General features: G+C 43.6%; 1 protein-coding gene across 1 annotated transcript in view; it reads right to left on the bottom strand.

The window, feature by feature from the left end:
• SHISA4 (shisa family member 4) overlaps positions 1-21,798 on the bottom strand; it is a 653,245-nt gene that overhangs the window by 191,814 nt on the left and 439,633 nt on the right. The window contains exon 3 of the mRNA XM_044076673.1: positions 20,332-20,465. Within this exon, the coding sequence (XP_043932608.1) occupies positions 20,332-20,465 (134 nt within the window). The remainder of the gene's footprint in view (positions 1-20,331; positions 20,466-21,798) is intronic.

Below are 21,798 nucleotides of genomic sequence, written 5' to 3' on the forward strand. Positions count from 1 at the left end.
ATTCCAAGGAAAATAATGAGTTTTCACTGTTGGCCTCATATGAAACATTCCTTTGAGAAAGGCCTTGGATAACCTGTGGGACATTATGTTTAGCCCGTCAGCTCAGAGATGAAAGTTAGATATAGCAGCCAACTGAACCCGAACTGTTGCGGCTGCCGCTCCTTTATTAAAGATCATAGACAAGAATTCTAGTATGGATGTCAAGGGGGATTGATAAGGATCAATGTTCTGCTTAGAAACCCAAATGAAAAATCTCTTCCAATTACCAAGATATAATTTTCTGGTGGACGGCTTATGGGCAGACAAAAGGATCTGTTTTGTCTCATTAGAAAAGGTATGAAGCCAGGCTATGAGGGGAACTGGAGCAGCCAAGCTGCCAGCTTCAGTGACTGCAAGGAAGGATGGAGGTCCCCCCGACAGATGTGTCAGGAGGTCTGGAAATGGGTCCAGAATAGTACAGTTGTGTACACTTACCATAAATGTAGATGTTGAGTGTATTCACTGTTGCAGTCAATACATTTGGGTAATCCTGCTGGCAGGTTGCCCACAGCCGGCTTGAATTCCAAGGTTCTGGGTCCTGCGCCGGTTGCTGCCGCCCCTTCCCTGACGTCAGGGGTATAAAAGCAGCAGCAGATGCCATTTTCTTCAGTTTTTCTTACCCCAAATGATTGCTGCCCTCAAAAAGGGTAGTCACACTTTATATATATATATATATATTCAGAAATACAACAATATAAATTTTACCTTCATCTATAAGCAAATACACCACATGGGTAGTATAAATCAGAGAAAGAAGGATAAGATCCAAAAGCCCTGAATGCACTTGTCATCCAAGTGTGCCACCCCGGCATAGTCAATCTGTGGTTAGGGTCTGGCAGCGTGGGGTTGAGTAAAGGGAAGTCCCTTGTTGTGGTTGCATGCTGCTTCCCACCAAAGAAACTCTGCCCTTAGACTAGGTATGATCGGTATGACAGTTTCCAGGTCCTGAGAATGTTGGCACCAAAGACATTTTAAGTACCACTGAAGTTTCCTCATATGCAGTCTGCCACATGGAATTAGTAGGATGCAAGAGGCCATGAACCCTAGGGCCTGCAGGATTTCCCTTGCAGATAATTGTTTTCTGGTGGCCATTTGAGTGAAGTAGTTTGTCAGGCTTGTTTTTCTGGAGTAAGGAATGCCATCTGGGATACTGTGTCCAAGCTTGCTCCCAGGAATACAATCTTTTGACTGGGGACTTGTTTCAATTTCTTTTCGTTGATAGTGTACCCCAGGGAGGTTAGAAGGTTCTTTACAAATGTCAGGTGCTGCAACAGCTTTTCCAGACTGTCTGCCTGAATCAGGCAGTCAGCTAACTATGGGTAAATTTGAATTTTTCCGTGTCTGCAACAGGCAATGGCTGGAGCCAGGCATTTTGTGAAAACTCAGAGCAATGGATAAGCCAAAGGGAAGTGCAGAGAACTGATGATGCATAGATCCTGCCATGAAACGTAGGTATTTCCTGCATGGGTCCCTGATAGGGATGTGCAGGTAGGCTTCTTTTAAGTCTAGGGTGGCTAACCAGGCATCTTTGGACAGCATAGAAAGAAGCTGCTGAATGGTGAGTATTCTGAATTTTGGTACCACCAGGAAGGTGTTTAGAATGGACAGATCTAGGATGGGGCGCCAAGAGCTCTCTTTTCTGGGTACCAGGAAAAGTCTGGAATAGAACCCTTGACCTATCTGTTCTGCAGGAACAAGTTGAATTGCCCTTATGGAGAGCAGGGATTGAACTTGGATTTGTGCTTCTGCCCACTGGTTTGGAGGAAGGTCTGGGAACCCTTGTGGGGTTAGCAGTGGGTGGAAGAAAAAATTTGTACCCCTGGGATACAATGCTGAGGACCCATCGGTCTTCGGTGACGGAGGTCCAGTTTTTTGCATGATGGGCAAGTTTTCCTCCTAGGGGCACGAGCAGTTGGGCAGAGGTGAGGAGTGGAGTTGAGAAGTCATTGTGAATTCTTTCCGTAAGAGGGTAAATTACCATTCCTTGATTTTGAAGAGGAGGCACTCCATTGCTTAGCTCTCTGCATACCCTGAGACTGTAGTCTGGGGGGGGGGGGTCCGTTTCCCCTGGGTCTAGTTTTATTGGCCTTGAGGGGGCTGGAAAGGACCAATGCTTAGAGAGGCAATGCCTACTGAATCTAGGAGACTGCACTTGCAAGAAATCTTTGACTGTCTGCATAGATTTAGCTTTTTCTTCCATCTTTTTTTAGAACCTCTTCTGCTTTGGTGCCAAACAGACTGTCCTTGTTCAAAGGAGCGTCTGGTAATTTTGATTTGACATGGTCTGGCAAGGTCTGCTCCTTAAGCCAAGCATGCCTTCTCAGTACAGAACCAGTGACTGCTGCCCTCCAAGATGCTTCTAGGGCGTCAAACTTGCACATTGCAAAGTATGCTTCCTGACTTGGCTTGCAGAATGCATAAGCTCTTGTAATTCTTACTTTTCTGCACAGTCTGTAAAGGTAGCTAATTTTTGCTTAATAAGTTCCATTATATGTTGCTGATACTTCAGCATGTGAAACTGGCAATTCAATGTCCTAATGGCAAGAGTTGCAGAAGTGTATACTTTTTTACCCCATCTGTCTTAAGCTCTGGAATCCCTGTCCAAAGGGGTGGGATTCTTAGCTGTAGTTGCTTTTATACCTTTAGGCCCCTGGGAGATTACCTCTGGGTCAGCAGTAGGATTTTTGAAAAGAAATTTGAGAGAGTCAGGAAAGTACAGTTGTGTACACCTACCATAAATGTAGATGTTCGAGTGTCTTCACTGTTGCAGTCATAACTGTAGGGTGTTCCTGCCGGCAGGCAGCCCGAGGTCGGCCAGAATCCCAAAGTCTGGGTCCGCCGGCTGTATAAGCTAGTACCCTGACGTCAGTACGCTTTGGTACATAGCCCTCAGCCGACGCCATCTTCTCCAGCCTTTCTTGCCCTAGATGTCAGAAGTCCCCAACAAATCAAAAATGAATCCAACAAGGAAACACAAATACACCACAAAAAAGGAAAAGAGAGAAAAACAGAGGGGATAGGAGGGAGGGAAACCCCGACTGCAACAGTGAAGACACTCGAACATCTACATTTATGGTAGGTGTACACAACTGTACTATGTTCTTCGTGTTTCACTGTTGCAGTCATAACTGTAGGGTGGAATCCCAAAGCAGTGTAAAAGGGGGAGGAGGCTTTAGATAGAAGAAGGGGAGGCAAGAATACCCTGCAAGACAGCAGAGGCAAAGCCTGCCCTGGACTTAGAAAACAAGGGGAGATTGTAGTGCTTGGAAAAAGTATGCACAGAACTCCAAGTGGCAGCTTCCAAGATATCCTTGGTAGGGACTCCTCTGAGGAAAGCTGTAGAAGTGGCAGCTGCTCTAGTAGAATGACTTCTAATGGTACCTGGAAACTGTTTCCCATGATGAGTGTAACAAAATCTGATTCCATAAGCAATCCATTTGGAAATAGTTTGTTTAGAAATAGGTTTTCCAAGAGAACTGGAGGCAAAAGAAACAAACAATTGATTAGACTTTCTGAAATCTTTAGTCTTGTCCAGGTAAAATCGTAACTGTCTGTGCACATCTAATGAATGCAAAATCCTTTCCCCTTTATTTTGAGGATTTGGAAAGAAAGTAGGAAGGTGAATTGTCTGATTTAAAGCCACTTTCGAAATCACCTTGGGCATTAAAGTAGGATTGGTCTTCAAGGATACTCTGTCCTGATGGAAAATAAGGTATGGTTCCACAGCCATGAGAGCTTGCAACTCTGAGACCCTTCTGGCAGAGGTCAATGCTAACAAAAGAACAGTCTTCCAGGATAGAAACTTAATATCTGAAGATGCAGCAGGCTCAAAAGGAGGCAAAGTAAGTTTTTCTAAAACATAATTAAGATCCCAGGCAGGGACAGGAGGGGTCCTTGGAGGCCGCAAATTTTTAGCCCCTCTCAAGAACTGCTTCACCAAAGGATGAGAAAAAACAGGAGGATCAGAACTGAAATGCGCAGAGATAGCAGAAGCATGAATCTTAATGGAAGAAAAGGAAAGTCCTTTAGATAAAAGTTCCGAAAGGTAAAGCAAAATAGAAGAGAGATCAGGTACCTGAGGATCTGAGCCTCAGTCCTGCATCCAAATACAAAACCTCTTCCATTTAGAGGCATAGAATTTCCTAGTGCTAGGCCGTCTAGCTTCCAAAAGAACATCCAAAACTTGTTTGGGAAGACTAGAGGAAATCAAATTCCTTTGAAGAGCCAAGCTGCCAGGCAAAGGGTCTTGAGATTGGAATGTAGTAACTGACCCTGATGCTGGGACAGAAGCGAAGGGTTCAGTGGGAGAATCCAAGGAGGCCCCGAGAACAGGAGCTTTAAAGTTGGATACCAAAACTGTCGAGGCCAATTTGGAGCAATCAAGATGAGGAACTTGGGCTTGTCCTGTTTTATCTTCAGTAATACCCGAGGCAGTAGAGGAAGAGGAGGGAAGGCATATGCTGAAAGGCTTCTCCAGCTGAAGGACAGGGCATCCACTCTCCCAAGCTGTTTTGTGGAAGGACCTGGTGCAAAAGCGAGGCAGCTGATGATTGAGATGGGATGCAAACAGATCTATCTGGGGACATCCCCAAACTGCAGTAATCCTGTTGAATAAGTTGGTGTCTAGCATCCATTCGTGAGGATCTGAAATGTTTCTGCTCAGGCTGTCTGCTAAGAGATTCTGTTTCCCTGGAATGAATTGAGCCTGGAGATGTAGATTCAAATTTAGAGCTGTATCCCATAAAACCATAGCTAGTCTGCAAAGGGGGTATGAATGAGAACCCCCCTGCTTGTTGATGTACCACATGACCGTGGTGTTGTCTGTGCGAATTAGCAGAGGCCCTGGTTGTAAAAGGTTCTTGAAGGCTAGAAGGGCATTTTGAACTGCCAACATTTCCTTCAGACTGATGTGCCAGTGAAGATGGTCCTTTGTCCAGGTTCCCTGCTGGCAATTGTTTAGAAAGTGTGCTCCCCAAGCATAATCCGAGGCGTCCGTGGTTAGGATTTGAGTAGGTTGAGGAAGACGAAAAGGTTTTCCTTCGTTTAAAGTGCATGCCCTGGACCACCAGAGGAACTCCTTCTGAAGGCAGGGGATCAGAGGAATCAGAATATCCAGATCGTGGTAATGCTGTGGCCATACACTTTTCAGATACCATTGAAGCTTTCTCATGTGAAGCCTTGCGTTTGGAATCAACAGAATGCAGGAAGCCATGTAGCCCAGAGCCTGCAGGAATTTCCTTGCAGTGAGCTGAGATAGAGTTGCCAAGGTGTTGAAAGTAGAAGCCAGCTGAGTTTGTTTTTCTGTAGTGAGGAAGGCCCTTTGTAAGGTTGTATTTAAGAGGGCTCCCAAGAATACCATTTGTTGAGAAGGGATCAAATGTGACTTTTTTATGTTCACTGAGAATCCCAGTAGGAGGAGAAGACGTTGAACAAAGTCCAGATGTTGAAGCAGAAGATCTTTGCTGTCTGCCTGAATAAGGCAGTCGTCCAAATAGGGGTAAATCTGGATCCCCTGAAGTCTGCAGTAAGCCACTACTGGTGCCAGGCACTTGATGAAGACTCTGGGCGCAGTAGATAAACCAAGGGGCAGAACAGAGAATTGAAAGTGCCTCGAACCTGCCTTGAACCTGAGGAATTTCCTGCGTTCTTGCCTGATGGGAATATGTAAATAGGCTTCCTTTAAGTCCAATGTCACCATCCAGGCATCCTGAGAAAGCATTGGAATTAGCTGCTGCAGAGTAAGCATCTTGAATTTTGGAATTTCCAAAAAGGTGTTTAACACAGAAAGGTCCAGAATAGGTCTCCATGAGTTTTGTTTTCTGGGAACCAGAAACAGTCTTGAATAAAACCCTTTTCCCATTTCCGAGAGTGGAACAGGCTCTATGGCTCTCATGGCCAGAAGAGCATCCACTTGAGTTAAGGCCTCTGACCATTGAAGTTTTGGCAGATCTGGCCAACCGTGAGCCCTTGGCAAAGTGTGAAAGTGGAATTTGTAACCTTTTAAAATCACGTCCAATACCCATCTGTCCTGGGTAATATGAGTCCAATTTCTGTAAAAAAGAGACAGTTTTCCTCCGAGAGGGGCGTCCAGGTGAAGGGGTCCTGAAGCCCAACCGAGAGAGTCATTGAGTTTGCTTTCTTTGAGATTGGGATCTGTCTTCTCCCTTTCTAGGTGAAGAAGCAGTCCATTGTCTAGATCTGTAAGAGGCCTGGCCTTGACCACGACCTCTGGAGCGCCTATATCTTCCCTTTGAGGCCTGTCAGACGTGGGAAAGGACCAATTTTAGAGGGCCAATTCCTGGAAAATCTAGGAGGCTGAACTTGCAAGAAATCTTTTACAGTCTGCATAGACTTTGCCTTTTCTTCCATCTTTTAATAACTTCCTCAGCCTTAGATCCAAAAGAACATCATGTTGAACAGGGCATCTAATAACTTAGCCTTAACCTGTTCAGGTAAACTTTGTTCACGAAGCCAGGCATGTCTCCTAATAACAGTACCAGAGGCAGCAGCCCTGCAAGAAGCATCCAAAGCATCAAAACCACAATGTAAGCTATGCTTGTTCACCTGTTCAGTAGCATGCAAAACATCCTGAAGTTCCTTATCCTCTGCACAAGCCGGAAGGGAAGCAAGCTTTTGCTTTAAAACAGACAAAAGAAATTGCTGATATTTAAACATATGAAACTGGCAATTTAAAGCCCTTACAGACAGGGTAGCAGAAGTATATACCTTTTTTCCCCACCTGTCTAAAGCACGAGAATCCTTCTCAGAGGGAATAGGATTTTTAGAAGTAGCAACCTTAGCAGCCTTAGAGCCCTGAGAAATAGTTTCAGGATCCGCAGAAGGGTTTTTAAATAAAAATAAATGAGAGTCAGGAACCCTATAAAATCTATCAGGCTTAGAAGGAGCAGGAGGCATAGAATCAGGATTCAAATTAGCCTCAGAAAAAGCATCATCTACAATGTCCAAAACAGGAGGGATAGCTAAAGGCCTATGCTGAGGAAGAAGAAATTCTCTAAGCCTCTTCTTGGAAGCGGAATACTCCTGTCCTTCCCAATGAAAATGTTCCCTCATCTCATGCAAGGTTTCCCCAAAAGAAAAATCCTCAGGCGGAGAGGCCGAGGGTAAAGAGTCCTCAGCATCCGAATCCTCATAAGGGGGAAAGGAATAGTCCTGATCTGAGGAAGAAACAGAAGATACAGAAGCCTGGTCAGAGGAATCCAGAGTAACATTCTGTCGAGGCCTTTTCTCAGGAGGGGGGTGAGAACACCTAATCAATGTAATCAAATCTTCAGCCATCCTCAATAATTGCTTTTGTGTCCTGGGAGTGGATTCAGAAGCAGCTTGAGCTGGAACTTTAGACTTATAACAGGAGTCTTTGTCTTTGCCTTTGAAATAGTGATGTGAGTAGGCCTGAAAACCCCCTCAGAAGCCGGTACCTGCACAGCGGTTCCGGACCCATCTGAAGGAGCGACGTCCGAAGGTCCTGCAGCAGTTAAAATAGTGGGCCTTGATGGCTCCCCATGGGAGTCCGTATCGGCCATCGGTTCAGAAGTGGCAGACGACAGGGGCTGCAAAAGCGCCTCACTGACGACAGCCGAACCGGACGCTGGCTCCAGCTGCAATGAGTCCTGTTTGGACCTCGGAGGGCTGTCTTTGTCTTTGCGCTTCTTTTGGACTCCGGTAGTGTCCGACGACATTCTATAATTGAAGCGTCTGCCAAAATAATTTAAAGCCCAATCGTACCTGCGCTTGATAGTACGAGAGTTGAACCTGGCACAGAACCGACAACAAGAAACGTCGTGGTCAGGGCTTAAGCAAGGTAGACAGTAAGAGTGGAAATCTTTATGAGGTATTTGTTTCCCACACGCTATACAATTATTAACTTTTTCTGACATCGGAGGAACAAGAAAAGATTCCCAACGGGTACTTAGCTTTGAGAAGAGAAGTAAGAACTTCGGACCGACAACAACCAAATACGCTGTTCGAAAATCGCCAACCAACGACTTGCGAGCTGCTTTCCACCGCACGGCAAGAAAGACTGGAGAAGATGGCGTCGGCTGAGGGCTATGTACCAAAGCGTACTGACGTCAGGGTACTAGCTTATACAGCCGACGCCGGACCCAGACTTTGGGATTCTGGCCGACCTCGGGCTGCCTGCCGGCAGGAACACCCTACAGTTATGACTGCAACAGTGAAACATGAAGAACATCTCTGTAGTACCTGTCTGGTTTCCTCAGAGGAGGGAGTAAAGTATCAGGAGTTAGACTGGATTTCATAAAGACATCATCCACAACATCCAGAACTGGAGGTATTGCTAAAGGTCTGTGTTGTGGCAAATCTAAAAAGTCTGTGTCTCTCTTTTTGGACTGAGTATAGTCTTTACATTCCCAGTGGAAATGCTCTCAAAGTATGTAGGGTTTCACCAAAAGAAAAATCCTCTGCAGGAGAAGCAGAGAGAATGGATTCCTCTGCATCTGAATCTTCATAAGCAGATAAAGGCATGTCTTCATAATCAGAAACCTCAGAGTTGGACTCGGTCTGTTACAGCTGCTGGGGACAGATCTCTTTCTCTAATCAGCATATTCAGGTGGTCTGCCATTTTAAGCATTTGATGTGGCAAGGAAGCAGGTGCTAGAGTTTAGGTTGTCAGTTTTCTAGGCGTAGCTCATATTCCTAGCCTTAGAAACTCTGTAGGTTTAGACAGAACTGAAGACGTGAAAGAGGTTGGTCTGTTTCGAATATTGGTAGTGCAAAGAACTTCCTCGGAAGCCTGTGCCTGCACAGCAGCTCTGGACCCATCCAAGATAGAGACATCCGCAGGTTCAGTAATCAAAGAGTCTCGCGGCATACCGGACTCCAAACGGGTCTCGGTAGCGGTGTGCGAATCCATCACAGCGGGCATGAGGGGCTGTGAAAGCGCCTCACTGAGCACCGGCGAACTGGTGACTAGCCTAACGGAAGCATTGTCGGCAGTTTTTGACCTGTGCGGTCTGTCTTTATCCTTATGTTTTTTCGGAAGATCAGTAGTCGGACGGCTTACCAAAGCCATTTCAGAATAGGGAGATTGAAAGCGAAAGTATTTAACTACAATAAGGGCCCGATGACTAATAGTTTGGGCATTGAACAAAGCACAAAACTGATAAGGTATGTCATGGTCTGGGCCTAAACAGGTGACGCAGTAAGAATAGAAATCTCGGTGTGGTATTTGCTTTCCACAGGCGAGAAAATTGTTAACTTTTTCTGACATCGGTTAGAGCAAGAAAAAAGGATCCCCAACGGGGTACTTAGCTTTAGAAGACTTCAAGATAATTCAATTCTGAAATGAAAACTCTGGTAGCGGCCAACCGGCACTCGTGCAAACTGATTCTGCTTTGGGCTCCTCGGCAAGAAGACTGATATAATGGCATCGGCTGCCTGTTTTTATACCCCTGACAACCTGTCAGTCCTGGAGCGACAGCATCCGACACAAATACTACGTCTATGGTATTTGGGCCGACTAAAGGCTACCTGCAGGCAGATAACACCAAGTGTGATGACTGCAACAGTGAAACACAAAGAACATTGAGCTGGTCCAGGGCATTGGAATTAATGAATTCCAAAAAGTGTTGGCCAAGTGTATTGATAGACTAGTACTTTTCCTAGTTAATGGAGGGGTATAGTTGAGGTCGTCCAGTATGAGAGTGTTAGGTTGGACCTTAATATTCTCCAGGGTGCTTAGGAATGTGGGGTGTGAATCTTGGGACAAGTTTGGGGACCTATAGTAGGTTCTGACCTTAATTGCTGTCTTACCCAATGTTAGCTGCACCTGAAGTATCTCAGATGCTTTATGTTGGGCTACCAGTCTGGAGGTGTGCATATCCTTTCTGAATATGGAAACACCACCACCTTTGGAGCTTCGGTCCAAGTTCTGGGGCCGAAAGGTGTGGAATGAGTTGTAGCCTTAGTGGAGGGGTGCTTTCTGCTGCCTTGAACCAGGTCTCTGTTACAGCACAAATGTCGATGTTCTCCATTTTAACTCATTAACCCAGAATAACTTCTCATGGCACCTCTGTGCTCGGCACCGAGCTCCCCATGAGAAGATACTAAATGCAAGGTGTTACACCCCCCCCCCCCCAGTGCTTCCACAAGCGTGATAAACTCTATTGCATGTTTGCAATTGAGTTTAATGTAAAACACGCTGAAATCCTAATTGAACTTGTAATTCATCTTATTCAGTTATGATTCAGCATGTTTTTATACTGTGTTTACATTAAACATTTCTTAGAAAAATCTTCTTTTAAAGTTGTTGCTAAAGCAAGTGGTGGCAGCCAATCGGATTTCTGAAATCAGAGCCACCACTTGCATCACACATCCACCCCCAAAATTATGTTCTTTCGTTTTCCCCTTGAATGCCTCCAGAGACCGCGGGGTTTGCTCATGCATAAAGTCAGCTATGTGAACTAGGGCACACTTTTTACAGGACAATGATGCAGGAAAAAAGGAATGAGTTTTGCAAGTTTTAAATAAATGGGGTAAAGGTTTAGTAGATAAAGACATACACGACTGACTAAATTATCATGCAAAAATGAAGACAAGGTACATAAAGCACTAGTTTGTCTCCCGACTCTTTTAGTAAGTGTGCAGTCGGAAAGTCAAATGTATGGCATTATTTAGTGAACTTCAGTCATCTGGGGTAGTGAGTTTCAATAGACGAGAAGACCAAAAATTTGAAACAGAAATCTGTAGCGTTTTCGAGTATCGCAAAAGTTCCCAACCACTAGGCTTTCCTTTGGTCTTGTCTTTTGGCTTTTTCCAGTTAAAGGTCGCCACAGTGGATCACCGGTCCGCTAATGATTGGCAGTTACTGGATCAAAAAGAAAATGTGCGTGTGTGTCTGTCTGCTTCTGTCTGCATGCGTGTGAGTGAATACGTGCAAGAAAGGAGTATGAATGTGTGTGCATGAATGCGGAAGTCCCCTGGCAGAAATGCTGTTGAGATTCTCAAGGTACTGGGACAAGACCCTGTTAGCAGTTGCCTTACCAGATGCAGCTGGGGTATCACAGACTCACTTCATGGAGTGCCTAGCCACCTGGGTACTAAACCTGCACAAATCCAGCACTTCCTCCTTTAGGCCCTTATCCTGGATCCCCTTCTGTCTTCTGTTTCAGCTACTCCATAATGTGGCATTTCAGGGTCTTCTTGGTCAGAGCAGCAGAGGTGCAAGTCCTTTTTAACAGATTTGATACAGAGCTCTGCTCTCCTTTTCATTTAGTAGTTGATTCCAAGTTGTAATGCTATGAGGTCCTTTACTGGAATCCAGAGACACCACTGCTGGATCCACCACATGATTCTTGTTTGTATCCATGGGACTCAAAGGACCTTGTAGAACTGATCAGGCTTCCTAATGATGAGGATTGTGAGCCCGGCTGCAAAGAAGCATCTTGCAATACATCACCCATGAGTTCCTCAGAGTTACAGTAATTGAAAATCCTAAGTGGGGAAGTGTCTTTTTATTTTACAAAGGAGATCCAAGAAGCAGGGTGTTTTTAAGAATGTGGCAGCCTTAATTTCATAAAGACCAGGAAATCTGGAGTGTCAGTCTGAAGTCGTCCTGCAAGCAGACCTGGGAGTAACAGGATTGAGACCTAAGCAGGGAATGCTGAAGCAAACCAACAGTCAGGCACTTACTTGGCAACAGAATGAAAGGCCACAGGCCAGAGATGGGTGGTCATGACATGGATCCCTTCATTTTCAACTTCTCATACAATGATGCAGATGATGCTGCCCTCTCCCCTCCATAACTAGGGATTAAACATCAGAATCCTGAGACACCAGAGTGACTTTGAACCCAAACAATGCCAACAAGGTCTTGGCTCGAGTGGACACTGCAGGGGCTGATAGCACAGTGGTCTCCTGAGGGGTCGCAACAAAGGGCCAGGTCACATTGGGAGGAGGAGTTGAAGGCTGCAGAGGCACCTCACCATTCCAGAGAATTTAAAGACCTTTATTAAATTATCACTAAGACACAGTCAAACATACATTAACAGAAAAGAAAAAAAATCATTGTAACATTTTCCATTTAAATAAAATATACATCACATATATTTTCTTTGTTACTATCATCAGTCCAGCATTACAGACAACTACTGAATCCCTGCCTACCATTAAGCTTCACTCCTCCTACACCTGAACATTATTATGAATGTATAGTTTCCACAATTTCCATTTACTTTTATGTAACGTGCTCATTCCCTTTTCTAAAGATCCCCATTCCAGTTCTTTTCTCTAATATTCAACACCTCAAATACAACTGGTATAGACTTTGATTTATATTTTGGTGATTGCACATATTAGGAAATGTTGCTGAAGGGTCGTTTAGGCCAATATTTCATGTTGGTGCTTGTGCATAGTTCAACATTTTACTGAAGGGGTCGCTTGGGTGAATGTCTCACTTTCGTGCATGTACAAACTGCGAAATGTTGCTAAAGGGGTCACTTGGGTGAATTCTTCATTTTGGCAATTGTACATACGTCAGCATTTTACTGAAGGGTTTGCTAGGGAAAAGGTTTCAATCTGGTGCATGTACATACCAGGAAATGTTACTGAAGGGTCGTTTGGGGAAATATTTAATTATAGTGCTTGTGCATACATCAACATTTTATCATCCCTCAAATGTGTGCTCAGTTTCTTGTACATTTTGCGGCTTTCTTGTAAAGTGTTGTGGACTGCAGTCACTGAATAATAACTATATGATTTTCAGACATCATACCCTTCTGAACATGCTTACTGTGAAATTACCATTTTCCATTATCCAGCTGAAGAAAAGCAACCCCAAAGCATGATACTGCCACCACCATACTTCACTGTGGGGATGTTGTTCTTTTGGTGATGCAAAATGGTGTTTTTACGCCAAATGTATCTTATCGAATGTGCCCAAAAGTTCAACCCTGGTCTCACCAGACCACAACATTTTCCCACATGCTTTTGGGAGACTTGATGTCTTGTATTGCAAATTTTATCCTAGCCTGGATGTTTTTGTGTGTACGAAAAGGCTGGTCTTCCAACCCTATGTACCCTATAGTCCAGACATATGGAGAATATGGGAGATTGGTGTCACATGTCGTACACAACTGGTACTTCCAGAAATTCCTGCAGCTCCTTCAGTGTTGCTGTAGGTCTCTTGGCAGCCTCCCTGACCAGTGATCATCTTTTCATAAATTTTGGAGGATGTCCAGTTCTTTGAAACATCATTGCTGTCCCATATTTTCTCCACTGACTGTCTTCACTGTATTCCATGATATATCCAATGCTCAGTAAGATATAAATGCTGAACTACTCTGAATTACTATGGTCTTTGTCCTAACAGATGGTAGGGACTCTTGTCTTACATTACACCTATACCCGGAATATAATGAATGGCTACTCAACAGATAATGTGATGCAATTTCCCACCTGCAAGTAAGATGTTTCTGAATTTTTCCTTTTGGTGCTTGTACATACCAGGAAATGTTATTGAATGGTTGTTTTGGGCAAATCTTTCATTCTGGTGCCTGTGCATACATTATACTGAAGGGCTCGTTTGGCTGAATGCTTCTTTTTGATGGTTGTACATACTAGGAAATGTTACACACGTTTTGTTTGGGGAAGTGCTGAATTTTGGTGATTGTGCATACCTCAACATTCTGCTGAAGGGGTTGCTTGGGTGAAGTGTTCATGCTGGTGGCTGCACATACTAGGAAAGGTTACTGAAGGCTCGTTTGTGGAAACGTTTCGTTTTGGTGCCTGTATACCTAGACATACTAATGAGAACGTTGCTTGGGGAATTAATTAATTCAGGACGTTGCTTGGGGAAATAATTGAGGACGTTGCTTGGGGAAATAATTCACTGTGTATCAGGAAAGTGTTTGTGCATACATAGTCTGACTGTTGAAGTGACCACTGGGCAAAACAGTTTATTGTGTCATTTTGGTGTTTGTGCATACACAATGCAAACAACTGGATGGGTTACTGGGGAAACAAATTAAGTCTACAAATTTCATATGGTTACATTACTTAACACAGCACAGAAATGTAATTATAGTGTAATATGCCAGCATATAAGACATCAGACACAATTTACTAATTAATAGTATAATGTAAAATAAGCAGACAATAAATCACTTCTGCTAGTATTACTCTAGCTGCATGAGTGAGATAAAGGTCATCACTTGTTGACTACTGCCAGCATGGAGCTACCATATTTTTTTGTGGATTTTTCCTGGCATTGTCAGTCATGTGTGGAATTTAGGTGGGAGGAAGGGCTCAGTAATATGCAAGTGTTATACTATTTTACTGAATTACTCAGGTGTTCTCCTTACTGATGTGTGTTACACAACACCTGCACAAGGTAGTATAATGAATGCCTACTCAACAGGTTATGTGCAGCAATTATCACCTTTGTCTGAGCATGCATAACTTTGCAGTAATGAAAGGTGGGTCATTATCACATTAGCAATAAGTGCAGTTACAATACAGCAGTGAGTCATCATTACTTTTCTGGTAAAAGTCTCAGTTGCTGTCACTATTATTCACATAAGTAGAAGTCGTTATCACTTTGATGAATGCATAAGCCATACTGTGCTTTCTCTCTGCTTGAGTCATTGCAAGCCACCCCCCCTCATTTTTCATCAATGACCTACCCTCCTCCGAAACCCTTGATTTTTCTGTGTGTATGCATATATATATATATATATATATATATATATATATATATATATATACACACACACACACAGATATATATATATATATATATATATACACACACACACAGATATATATATATATATATATATATATATACATATATATATATATATTTATATTTGTGCATGTGTGTGTATATGGATATATGCATGTACATAATGTACTTGCACAGGACATTGTTCTAACACGTGTGTGTGTGTGTATGTGTATGTATGTGTATATATATATATATATATATATATATATATATATATATATATATATTTAGACAGATATACAGAGATAGACATGTGTGTATTACTTCACTTTGCGATCAGCTATTCAAAGTCGTGGCTGTGTGTTTTCTTATGGTGCATGTACATGGCAGGAAATGTGACTGAATGTTCATTTGAGAAATATTTCATTCTGGTGATTGTGCATACATCATTTTATTCAAGGGGTTGCTTGGGTGACAGCTTCATTTGGTGGTTGCACATACTAGGGAGTGCTACTGAAGGGTTGTTTGCCAAAACATGTAATTTTGGTGATTGTGCCCTTTGTCACTCACCGACCAAGCTCTTATGCCTCTGCATCGTCGTCACCAGTTATGTACCTTATCAAAGGAATAATGGTACTGTGGATAGGAGTCAATATTTGGATGAGCTAACCAGGCAATGCTATTGATATACATATATATGTAGTCTTTCAATACATCTGTCAAACATCAGTAGTAATCTGTTTGCATTTTCTTTCTTGTGCAGGTTCGTCCACCTTCTGACAACGACATGGCGTCATGAGCAGGAAAGCGACAAGTGAGAGTGTGGGTATGAGGCCATTCCTACATTCACTGGGCTGCCAGCCATGCCTCCATAACTGAAAACCAGTACAACTTGAGCTTTCCCACATCCAGCGTGAAGGTATACTGGATTGCAAGAAGAAGTATGCATTGGAGTGAAGTACTGCAGTTGTTGGAAGAGAAGTGTTCCATCTACCCTGAGCCCGACATTCTTGTGTTACACATTGAATGGAACGATGTCATCAGTCAACCACTCTGAAGGCTACGATTTTTCATATTTTGGTAAATCACTTTGCAAAGGAGCATCTGAATGTGCTAAGTAATACCTCATTTTGAAGACAGTAAAGAATGGTGCCTGTATGTTGTACTCGTGTGCAGATAAAGTTTATTTTGGACTTAGTTTATGGAAATTATGATTTTTGTTTCATATTTTGGCAAATAACTTTGCAAGGGACCATGTCAGTGTGCAAAGTAATACCTCAATTTTGAAGACAGTGTTACTCCTTACAACATGGTAAAAGAACCGTCTGTGTACTGTACGCATGTACAGATCACAGTTTTAGTCTTGTACAATTATGAAAATTAAACATTTACAATAATTATTATGCCCATATCTTCGCAAGGGAGCATGGTGATCACACAAATGATGCATCATTTTGAAGCTGACATTCAGATGCACAACTTCTGCACTTATATGCAGGCTGTCTGTTGCAGGTGATGAGATATGCTTTGTTTGTCAAATTATGAGGAAATATAGTAATCATATTTCTGTGAATATCTCAAGAAATGAGCATCACACAGTGTTGGTTAAGGAATCATTTTAAAGCAGACAATCATACTAACAAATTAAATTCAAATTGTATGGGTCTGCATGGTACATTGACCAAGATATTGTGCTTTGCTTTTCCAAAAAGGTAAAAATATGCACAATATCAGCATTCCTTGCCAAATATGTAATAATGACTGATATGCACTATCAACATTTACACTGTTGGAAAGGTCAGTGTCTGCTGAACAACTTTCGCACTTACATTTTTAGTCTAGCTCTTATAGTGAAATAGTTATGAACATTTGTTTTCTGTATGGTATTAGAAATGTATTTTTTGAAAATGAGCTCAGGCTGCACTGTTGTTCCTATGATGGAATTAAGCAGGCAGCTTTTTCTGAGCTGCTCTGGAGTGAATGAGTTGAGTACTTCGAGCATGTGTATTTTGAGGTTTAGACTTCTAGCGTTGAGCAGCATGACCCTAAAATTGCATTTGTTTGTAGCTGTTACGGTGGTAATTTGGTCTTTGGAACACTGCCTAGCCTAAAAAAGCACTATGGGGGGTGGCAAGAGCCTTGGCCACTATCTGGAAGCCCAGGGTTGACAGATGCAGGCCATCTCTGGCAAAGCATTGAGGTCTGTCAATCATGTCATCCCAGGCAGAAAGATACTGGATCCCCCTTAGAATGACACCAGAAACTTAGCCAATTGTTGAAATCTATCATTTTCTGCTTGTACTGTGGTATCATTCTGGGTGATGCTAGGATGCTGCTCAGGGCTAGGGACAGACCCGCCTGAGCTACATAATCATGGAGCTCCTCCATGTCTCTTCATATAGTCCAGGGAGCTACGTCTCAGGTCATTCACACTCGCATGTACAATGAGAGTCATATTTGTACCCGTTGTTGAGGGATCTCAGTGCGTGCGTTATGTGGCAGATCCTAATGCCCGACAGGCAGCTAACTGTTATTTTCTCCTTATTCAACCTAGTGAGTGGGACATCAGTGTGCCTCACTATCACGTCACCTATGAATGACTACTGTGTTGGGCATGCTGTTTTGCCTCAGGGGCATTGGTTGAGTGGCACACTGTTTAGGAGAGTTGTGTCTCATGATTAGTTGTGTTGTGGTGGTCGACAGCGTTTTGCCTTGGAGGTCTCTGCTGTTTGGTAGATTTTTGAGAGCCACCGCGAAAATGAGTGTGTGGTTTGTGTTTTTACATGAAGTCAATGCTGGTGTGTGTTCTGGAGGGCTATGTGCTCCATGTGGTGTGGTGCAAGTGTTGACCTTCTCCTCTTGACCAGCTATTCCAGTCTTGGCTGCAGAGTGTGTGGCTTCCAATTTGGATATATAAGTGCATCTCTCTCAAGTCTGAGTGTTGGAAGGGTAAGAGAAGAGGGTTATCAGTGTACATGAGGCAGCTGCTACATTGCCTCAGGATGCCCAAGTTCACCAGGTTACTAGGAGAAAGCACAGGGAATGGACCTTTAGACATGCCTGGAGGGGTAGGCATTAATAAGTACTGGAGCAGTTTCCTTGCAGAACATTTAGTGCTAGTAGCACTTTTGTGTACTACAATAATTGCTACAAGAAGTCTGGTAAAGTGCTAAACTACAAGCTAGTAAACGTGCAGTAGAGGAGAGAACTAGCAGATCTAAGGGAAAAATTGAAGAGCACACTTTGGCACTGCTCAGAAGCTTACAAACAGTCCTGGATACAACAAATCCGTATCTGGACAAGATTAGTTACAGGAAAGGTGGGAAACAAACAGAGATGTGGGCTTTTAAACCAAAGAGTTGAAAGAGATGGAAAAACTGCCCAAATGGTAATAATGTTAATAACAATAGGGTTGATATAGTTAGTAGTTATAATTGAGATAGCTGTTTAGTTATTTATGCAATTCAATGTCCAAGTAAGTTATTCTACAAAGGGGAGACCAAGAGGGCCTTTTCTATTAGCATTAAAGAACATCTTAGAAATATAAGAGAATAAGAGCAGCCCTATGAATCTTCATTTTAATGAAATACATGGTTGTATTTTGTTTCTTTTAAAAGTTGCAATTTTGGAACAAGTAAAATGTGCTTTTAGGATTAAAAAAATCACGTTAAAAGGTATTTGCAATATAAAAAAGCATTTTTATTATGAAATTTAATGTTTTAATTCCAAGTGGATTAAATTCTTACTGCAAATGAAGACATTCCTTGACTAACTTCTTAGTTTTGTTGTTAATTATGTTGTAATTTCCCATGGTACTGAATGTGTGCTGCTTTGTTTTTTTCTCCTCCCTGGAAGGCTTGTGCCGAGGCACCAAGAGAATACAGTCATGCTTGGACATGGTTAGTTTTTCATTCATTATTTTGTGTTAAGTATGTTAAATGCACGTTTAACTGCCGAAGCCATGGTGGTACAGCGGTAGCGTTGTTGCCTCACAGCAAGAGGTTCTCCTGTTTGATTCTCGGCTGGAGTGCCTTCTGTGTGGAGTTCTGCATGTCCTCCCCGTGGTCGAGTAGCCTCCAAAAGACATGTGTGAATGTGCGTGCCTTCGCTGAAGGTTGGGCATCGGGCTGTCAACCCGGCACTATAAAAAAAAATAGACTGCCAATCATTAGCAGACCGGAGTTCCACTGTGGCAACCCCTAACCAGGAAAAGACAAACATGTTAATACAAGTTTATAAATTTGATTTTCTCTTTACAAAAACATTGGAGCTGTGTTAACTATGTTAATACATGTGTATAAATTTGATTTTCTCTTTACAAAACATTGGAGCCATATTTCCCTATAACTAAAGCCATTTTATTAAGCATTAAAACCATGCAGAACATGTTTATACAACCAACAGAACTAACCATTACTGCCTCTACAAAGCATTCTAGGTAATACCTAATCTTGTATCTGAAAAGGAAAGATAATACAATTATTTGACAAAGCAGCAGGCCTTCCTGACTTCTGCTGCATTAAAATTCAGGATTTTTTCTTTTACATCTCTACATGACCAAGCTTGATGGCTTCTGTACCTGCACCCAACTGACTCACGTGTTCCATGGTTGCAAGAGACAGGGATTCCTGACAAGAGACATGCATCCTTCATTCCCACCTGGGAATCCCCCATAAGCTCAAAAGCTTGTGGCAAAAGACAGCTGGATAGGGAACAGGACAGTTTTGCTGGCCCTGCAGGGTAGCCTACATTATACTCGATATCCTACAGACTAACATGTGACGTGTAACTGGCACACATGGCATCCTCAGACCCAATACTGAAGTATTTACTGATCAGCAGCAAGTCAAAAGGCAGCAGGAACACACTAAGGATCTAAACCACTTCTGCAACATCAGCAGAATGCCTTCGAGGGACAGATATCTCACAGAGGATACCACTGCTTTGGAACATCTGCATGCACATAAAACAAAGCTCATACCAGTCCATATTCAACCAAAACATATCTATGGAAGAGAAACCGAACAATTACTCCAGGACTGCTCCCTGTATTGCTAATGGACACAGGCAGCTCCTAAATGCTTTATCCCATGCACAGGTCCCCTCAAATTATCTATGGTAGGATCTCAGTTATCCTCATTAGGGGTAATATCCCATCCCACGGTTAACTGAGATGACATAATGGTTAAGGTGTTTACCTTAAAGACATAAGGTGCAAGGTTTGATTCTCACATGGGGTAACTGGCTAGGCTTCAAATGGCCCAAAAGGGCAGCTAGCCTGGTACTAACCTATGAACCTATGCATTAACAATGAAAGGGAAACTAGCTAGGCTTAAAATGGCTCATAAAGGCAGCTAGTCTGGTACTTACCTACGAATCCATAAAATATAAAAAATGCAAGGAAACAAGGAATGTTGCAATTTACAGTATTAAAATATTCTGCTTTTAAAAGGTATAAAAAGCAGACAAAGATCATACATACAACAAATACTTAGAGCTGGACTGCAGCAAAACAAACAAAATATTTATTTACACAGTCAAGTAGTAAACATACATAAGTTTCAAATTTAGTTTAGGTGCCAGTAACTTACCCTCTAAAGGAATCCTGCTCTGCTGTCTTCGCTGGTAAAGGTAACAGCAGGAGCACATGAAACAACAGATGACAGTAGCAATAATGGCGAGGAACAGCAGAATGGCAGAAGCAATACCAGCAATGGCCTTAGGGCTGTGAAAGTGTCAAACAGAAAAACAAATCTAAGTTTTGATTTGTTTCAAAGACAGAAAAGCCTACAACTGGCACTTGAGCAACTACCCAATTATTGCATCTCAGTGTTATCCAACAAATCTTTTACCATAAGAACTATCAGATAAATGCTGGACACTACACCACATTAATGCCATATTATTAGTCAAGTTACGCACTACCCACTTGAGCGTGAGAGGGCAACTGCGAGTGTGAAAGCGAGAGAGCAAGACAGATGGGCGCGTGCGACAGCACGCGTGAGACAGCACGAGAGTGCGCGTGCGAGAGAGCATGAAAGACAGCGAGACAGCATGAGACAGCTTGAGAGCGTGAGTGCGAGAGACAGCTTGAGAGCGTGAGTGCGAGAGACAGCTTGAGAGCGTGAGTGCGAGAGACAGCTTGAGAGCGTGAGTGCGAGAGACAGCTTGAGAGCGTGAGTGCGAGAGACAGCTTGAGAGCGTGAGTGCGAGAGACAGCTTGAGAGCGTGAGCGCGAGAGACAGCTTGAGAGCGTGAGCGCGAGAGACAGCTTGAGAGCGTGAGTGCGAGACAGCTTGAGAGCGTGAGTGCGAGAGACAGCTTGAGAGCGTGAGTCAGAGACAGCTTGAGAGCGTGAGTCGAGAGACAGCTTGAGAGCGTGAGTCGAGAGACAGCTTGAGAGCGTGAGTGCGAGAGACAGCTTGAGAGCGTGAGTCACGAGAGACAGCTTGAGAGCGTGAGTCACGAGACAGCTTGAGAGCGTGAGCGCGAGAGACAGCTTGAGAGCGTGAGCGCGAGAGACAGCTTGAGAGCGTGAGCGCGAGAGACAGCTTGAGAGCGTGAGCGCGAGACAGCTTGAGAGCGTGAGCGAGAGACAGCGTGAGCGCGAGAGACAGCTTGAGAGCGTGAGCGCGAGAGACAGCTTGAGCGCGAGAGACAGCTTGAGAGCGAGAGACAGCTTGAGAGCGAGACAGCTTGAGAGCGAGACAGCTTGAGAGCGAGACAGCTTGAGAGCGAGACAGCTTGAGAGCGTGAGCGCGAGAGACAGCTTGAGAGCGTGAGCGCGAGAGAACAGTGAGAGCGAGCGCGAGAGACAGCGGGAGCGTGAGCGAGAGACAGCTTGAGAGCGTGAGCGAGACAGCTTGAGAGCGTGAGCGCGAGAGACAGCTTGAGAGCGTGAGCGCGAGAGACAGCTTGAGAGCGTGAGCGCGAGAGACAGCTTGAGAGCGTGAGCGCGAGAGACAGCTTGAGAGCGTGAGCGCGAGAGCTTGAGAGCGTGAGCGCGAGAGCTTGAGAGCGTGAGCGCGAGAGCTTGAGAGCGTGAGCGCGAGAGACAG

Source organism: Protopterus annectens, chromosome 7.part0, assembly GCF_019279795.1.
Source record: "Protopterus annectens isolate FY-2018-M chromosome 7.part0, PAN1.0, whole genome shotgun sequence".
NCBI lineage: Eukaryota > Metazoa > Chordata > Ceratodontiformes > Protopteridae > Protopterus > Protopterus annectens.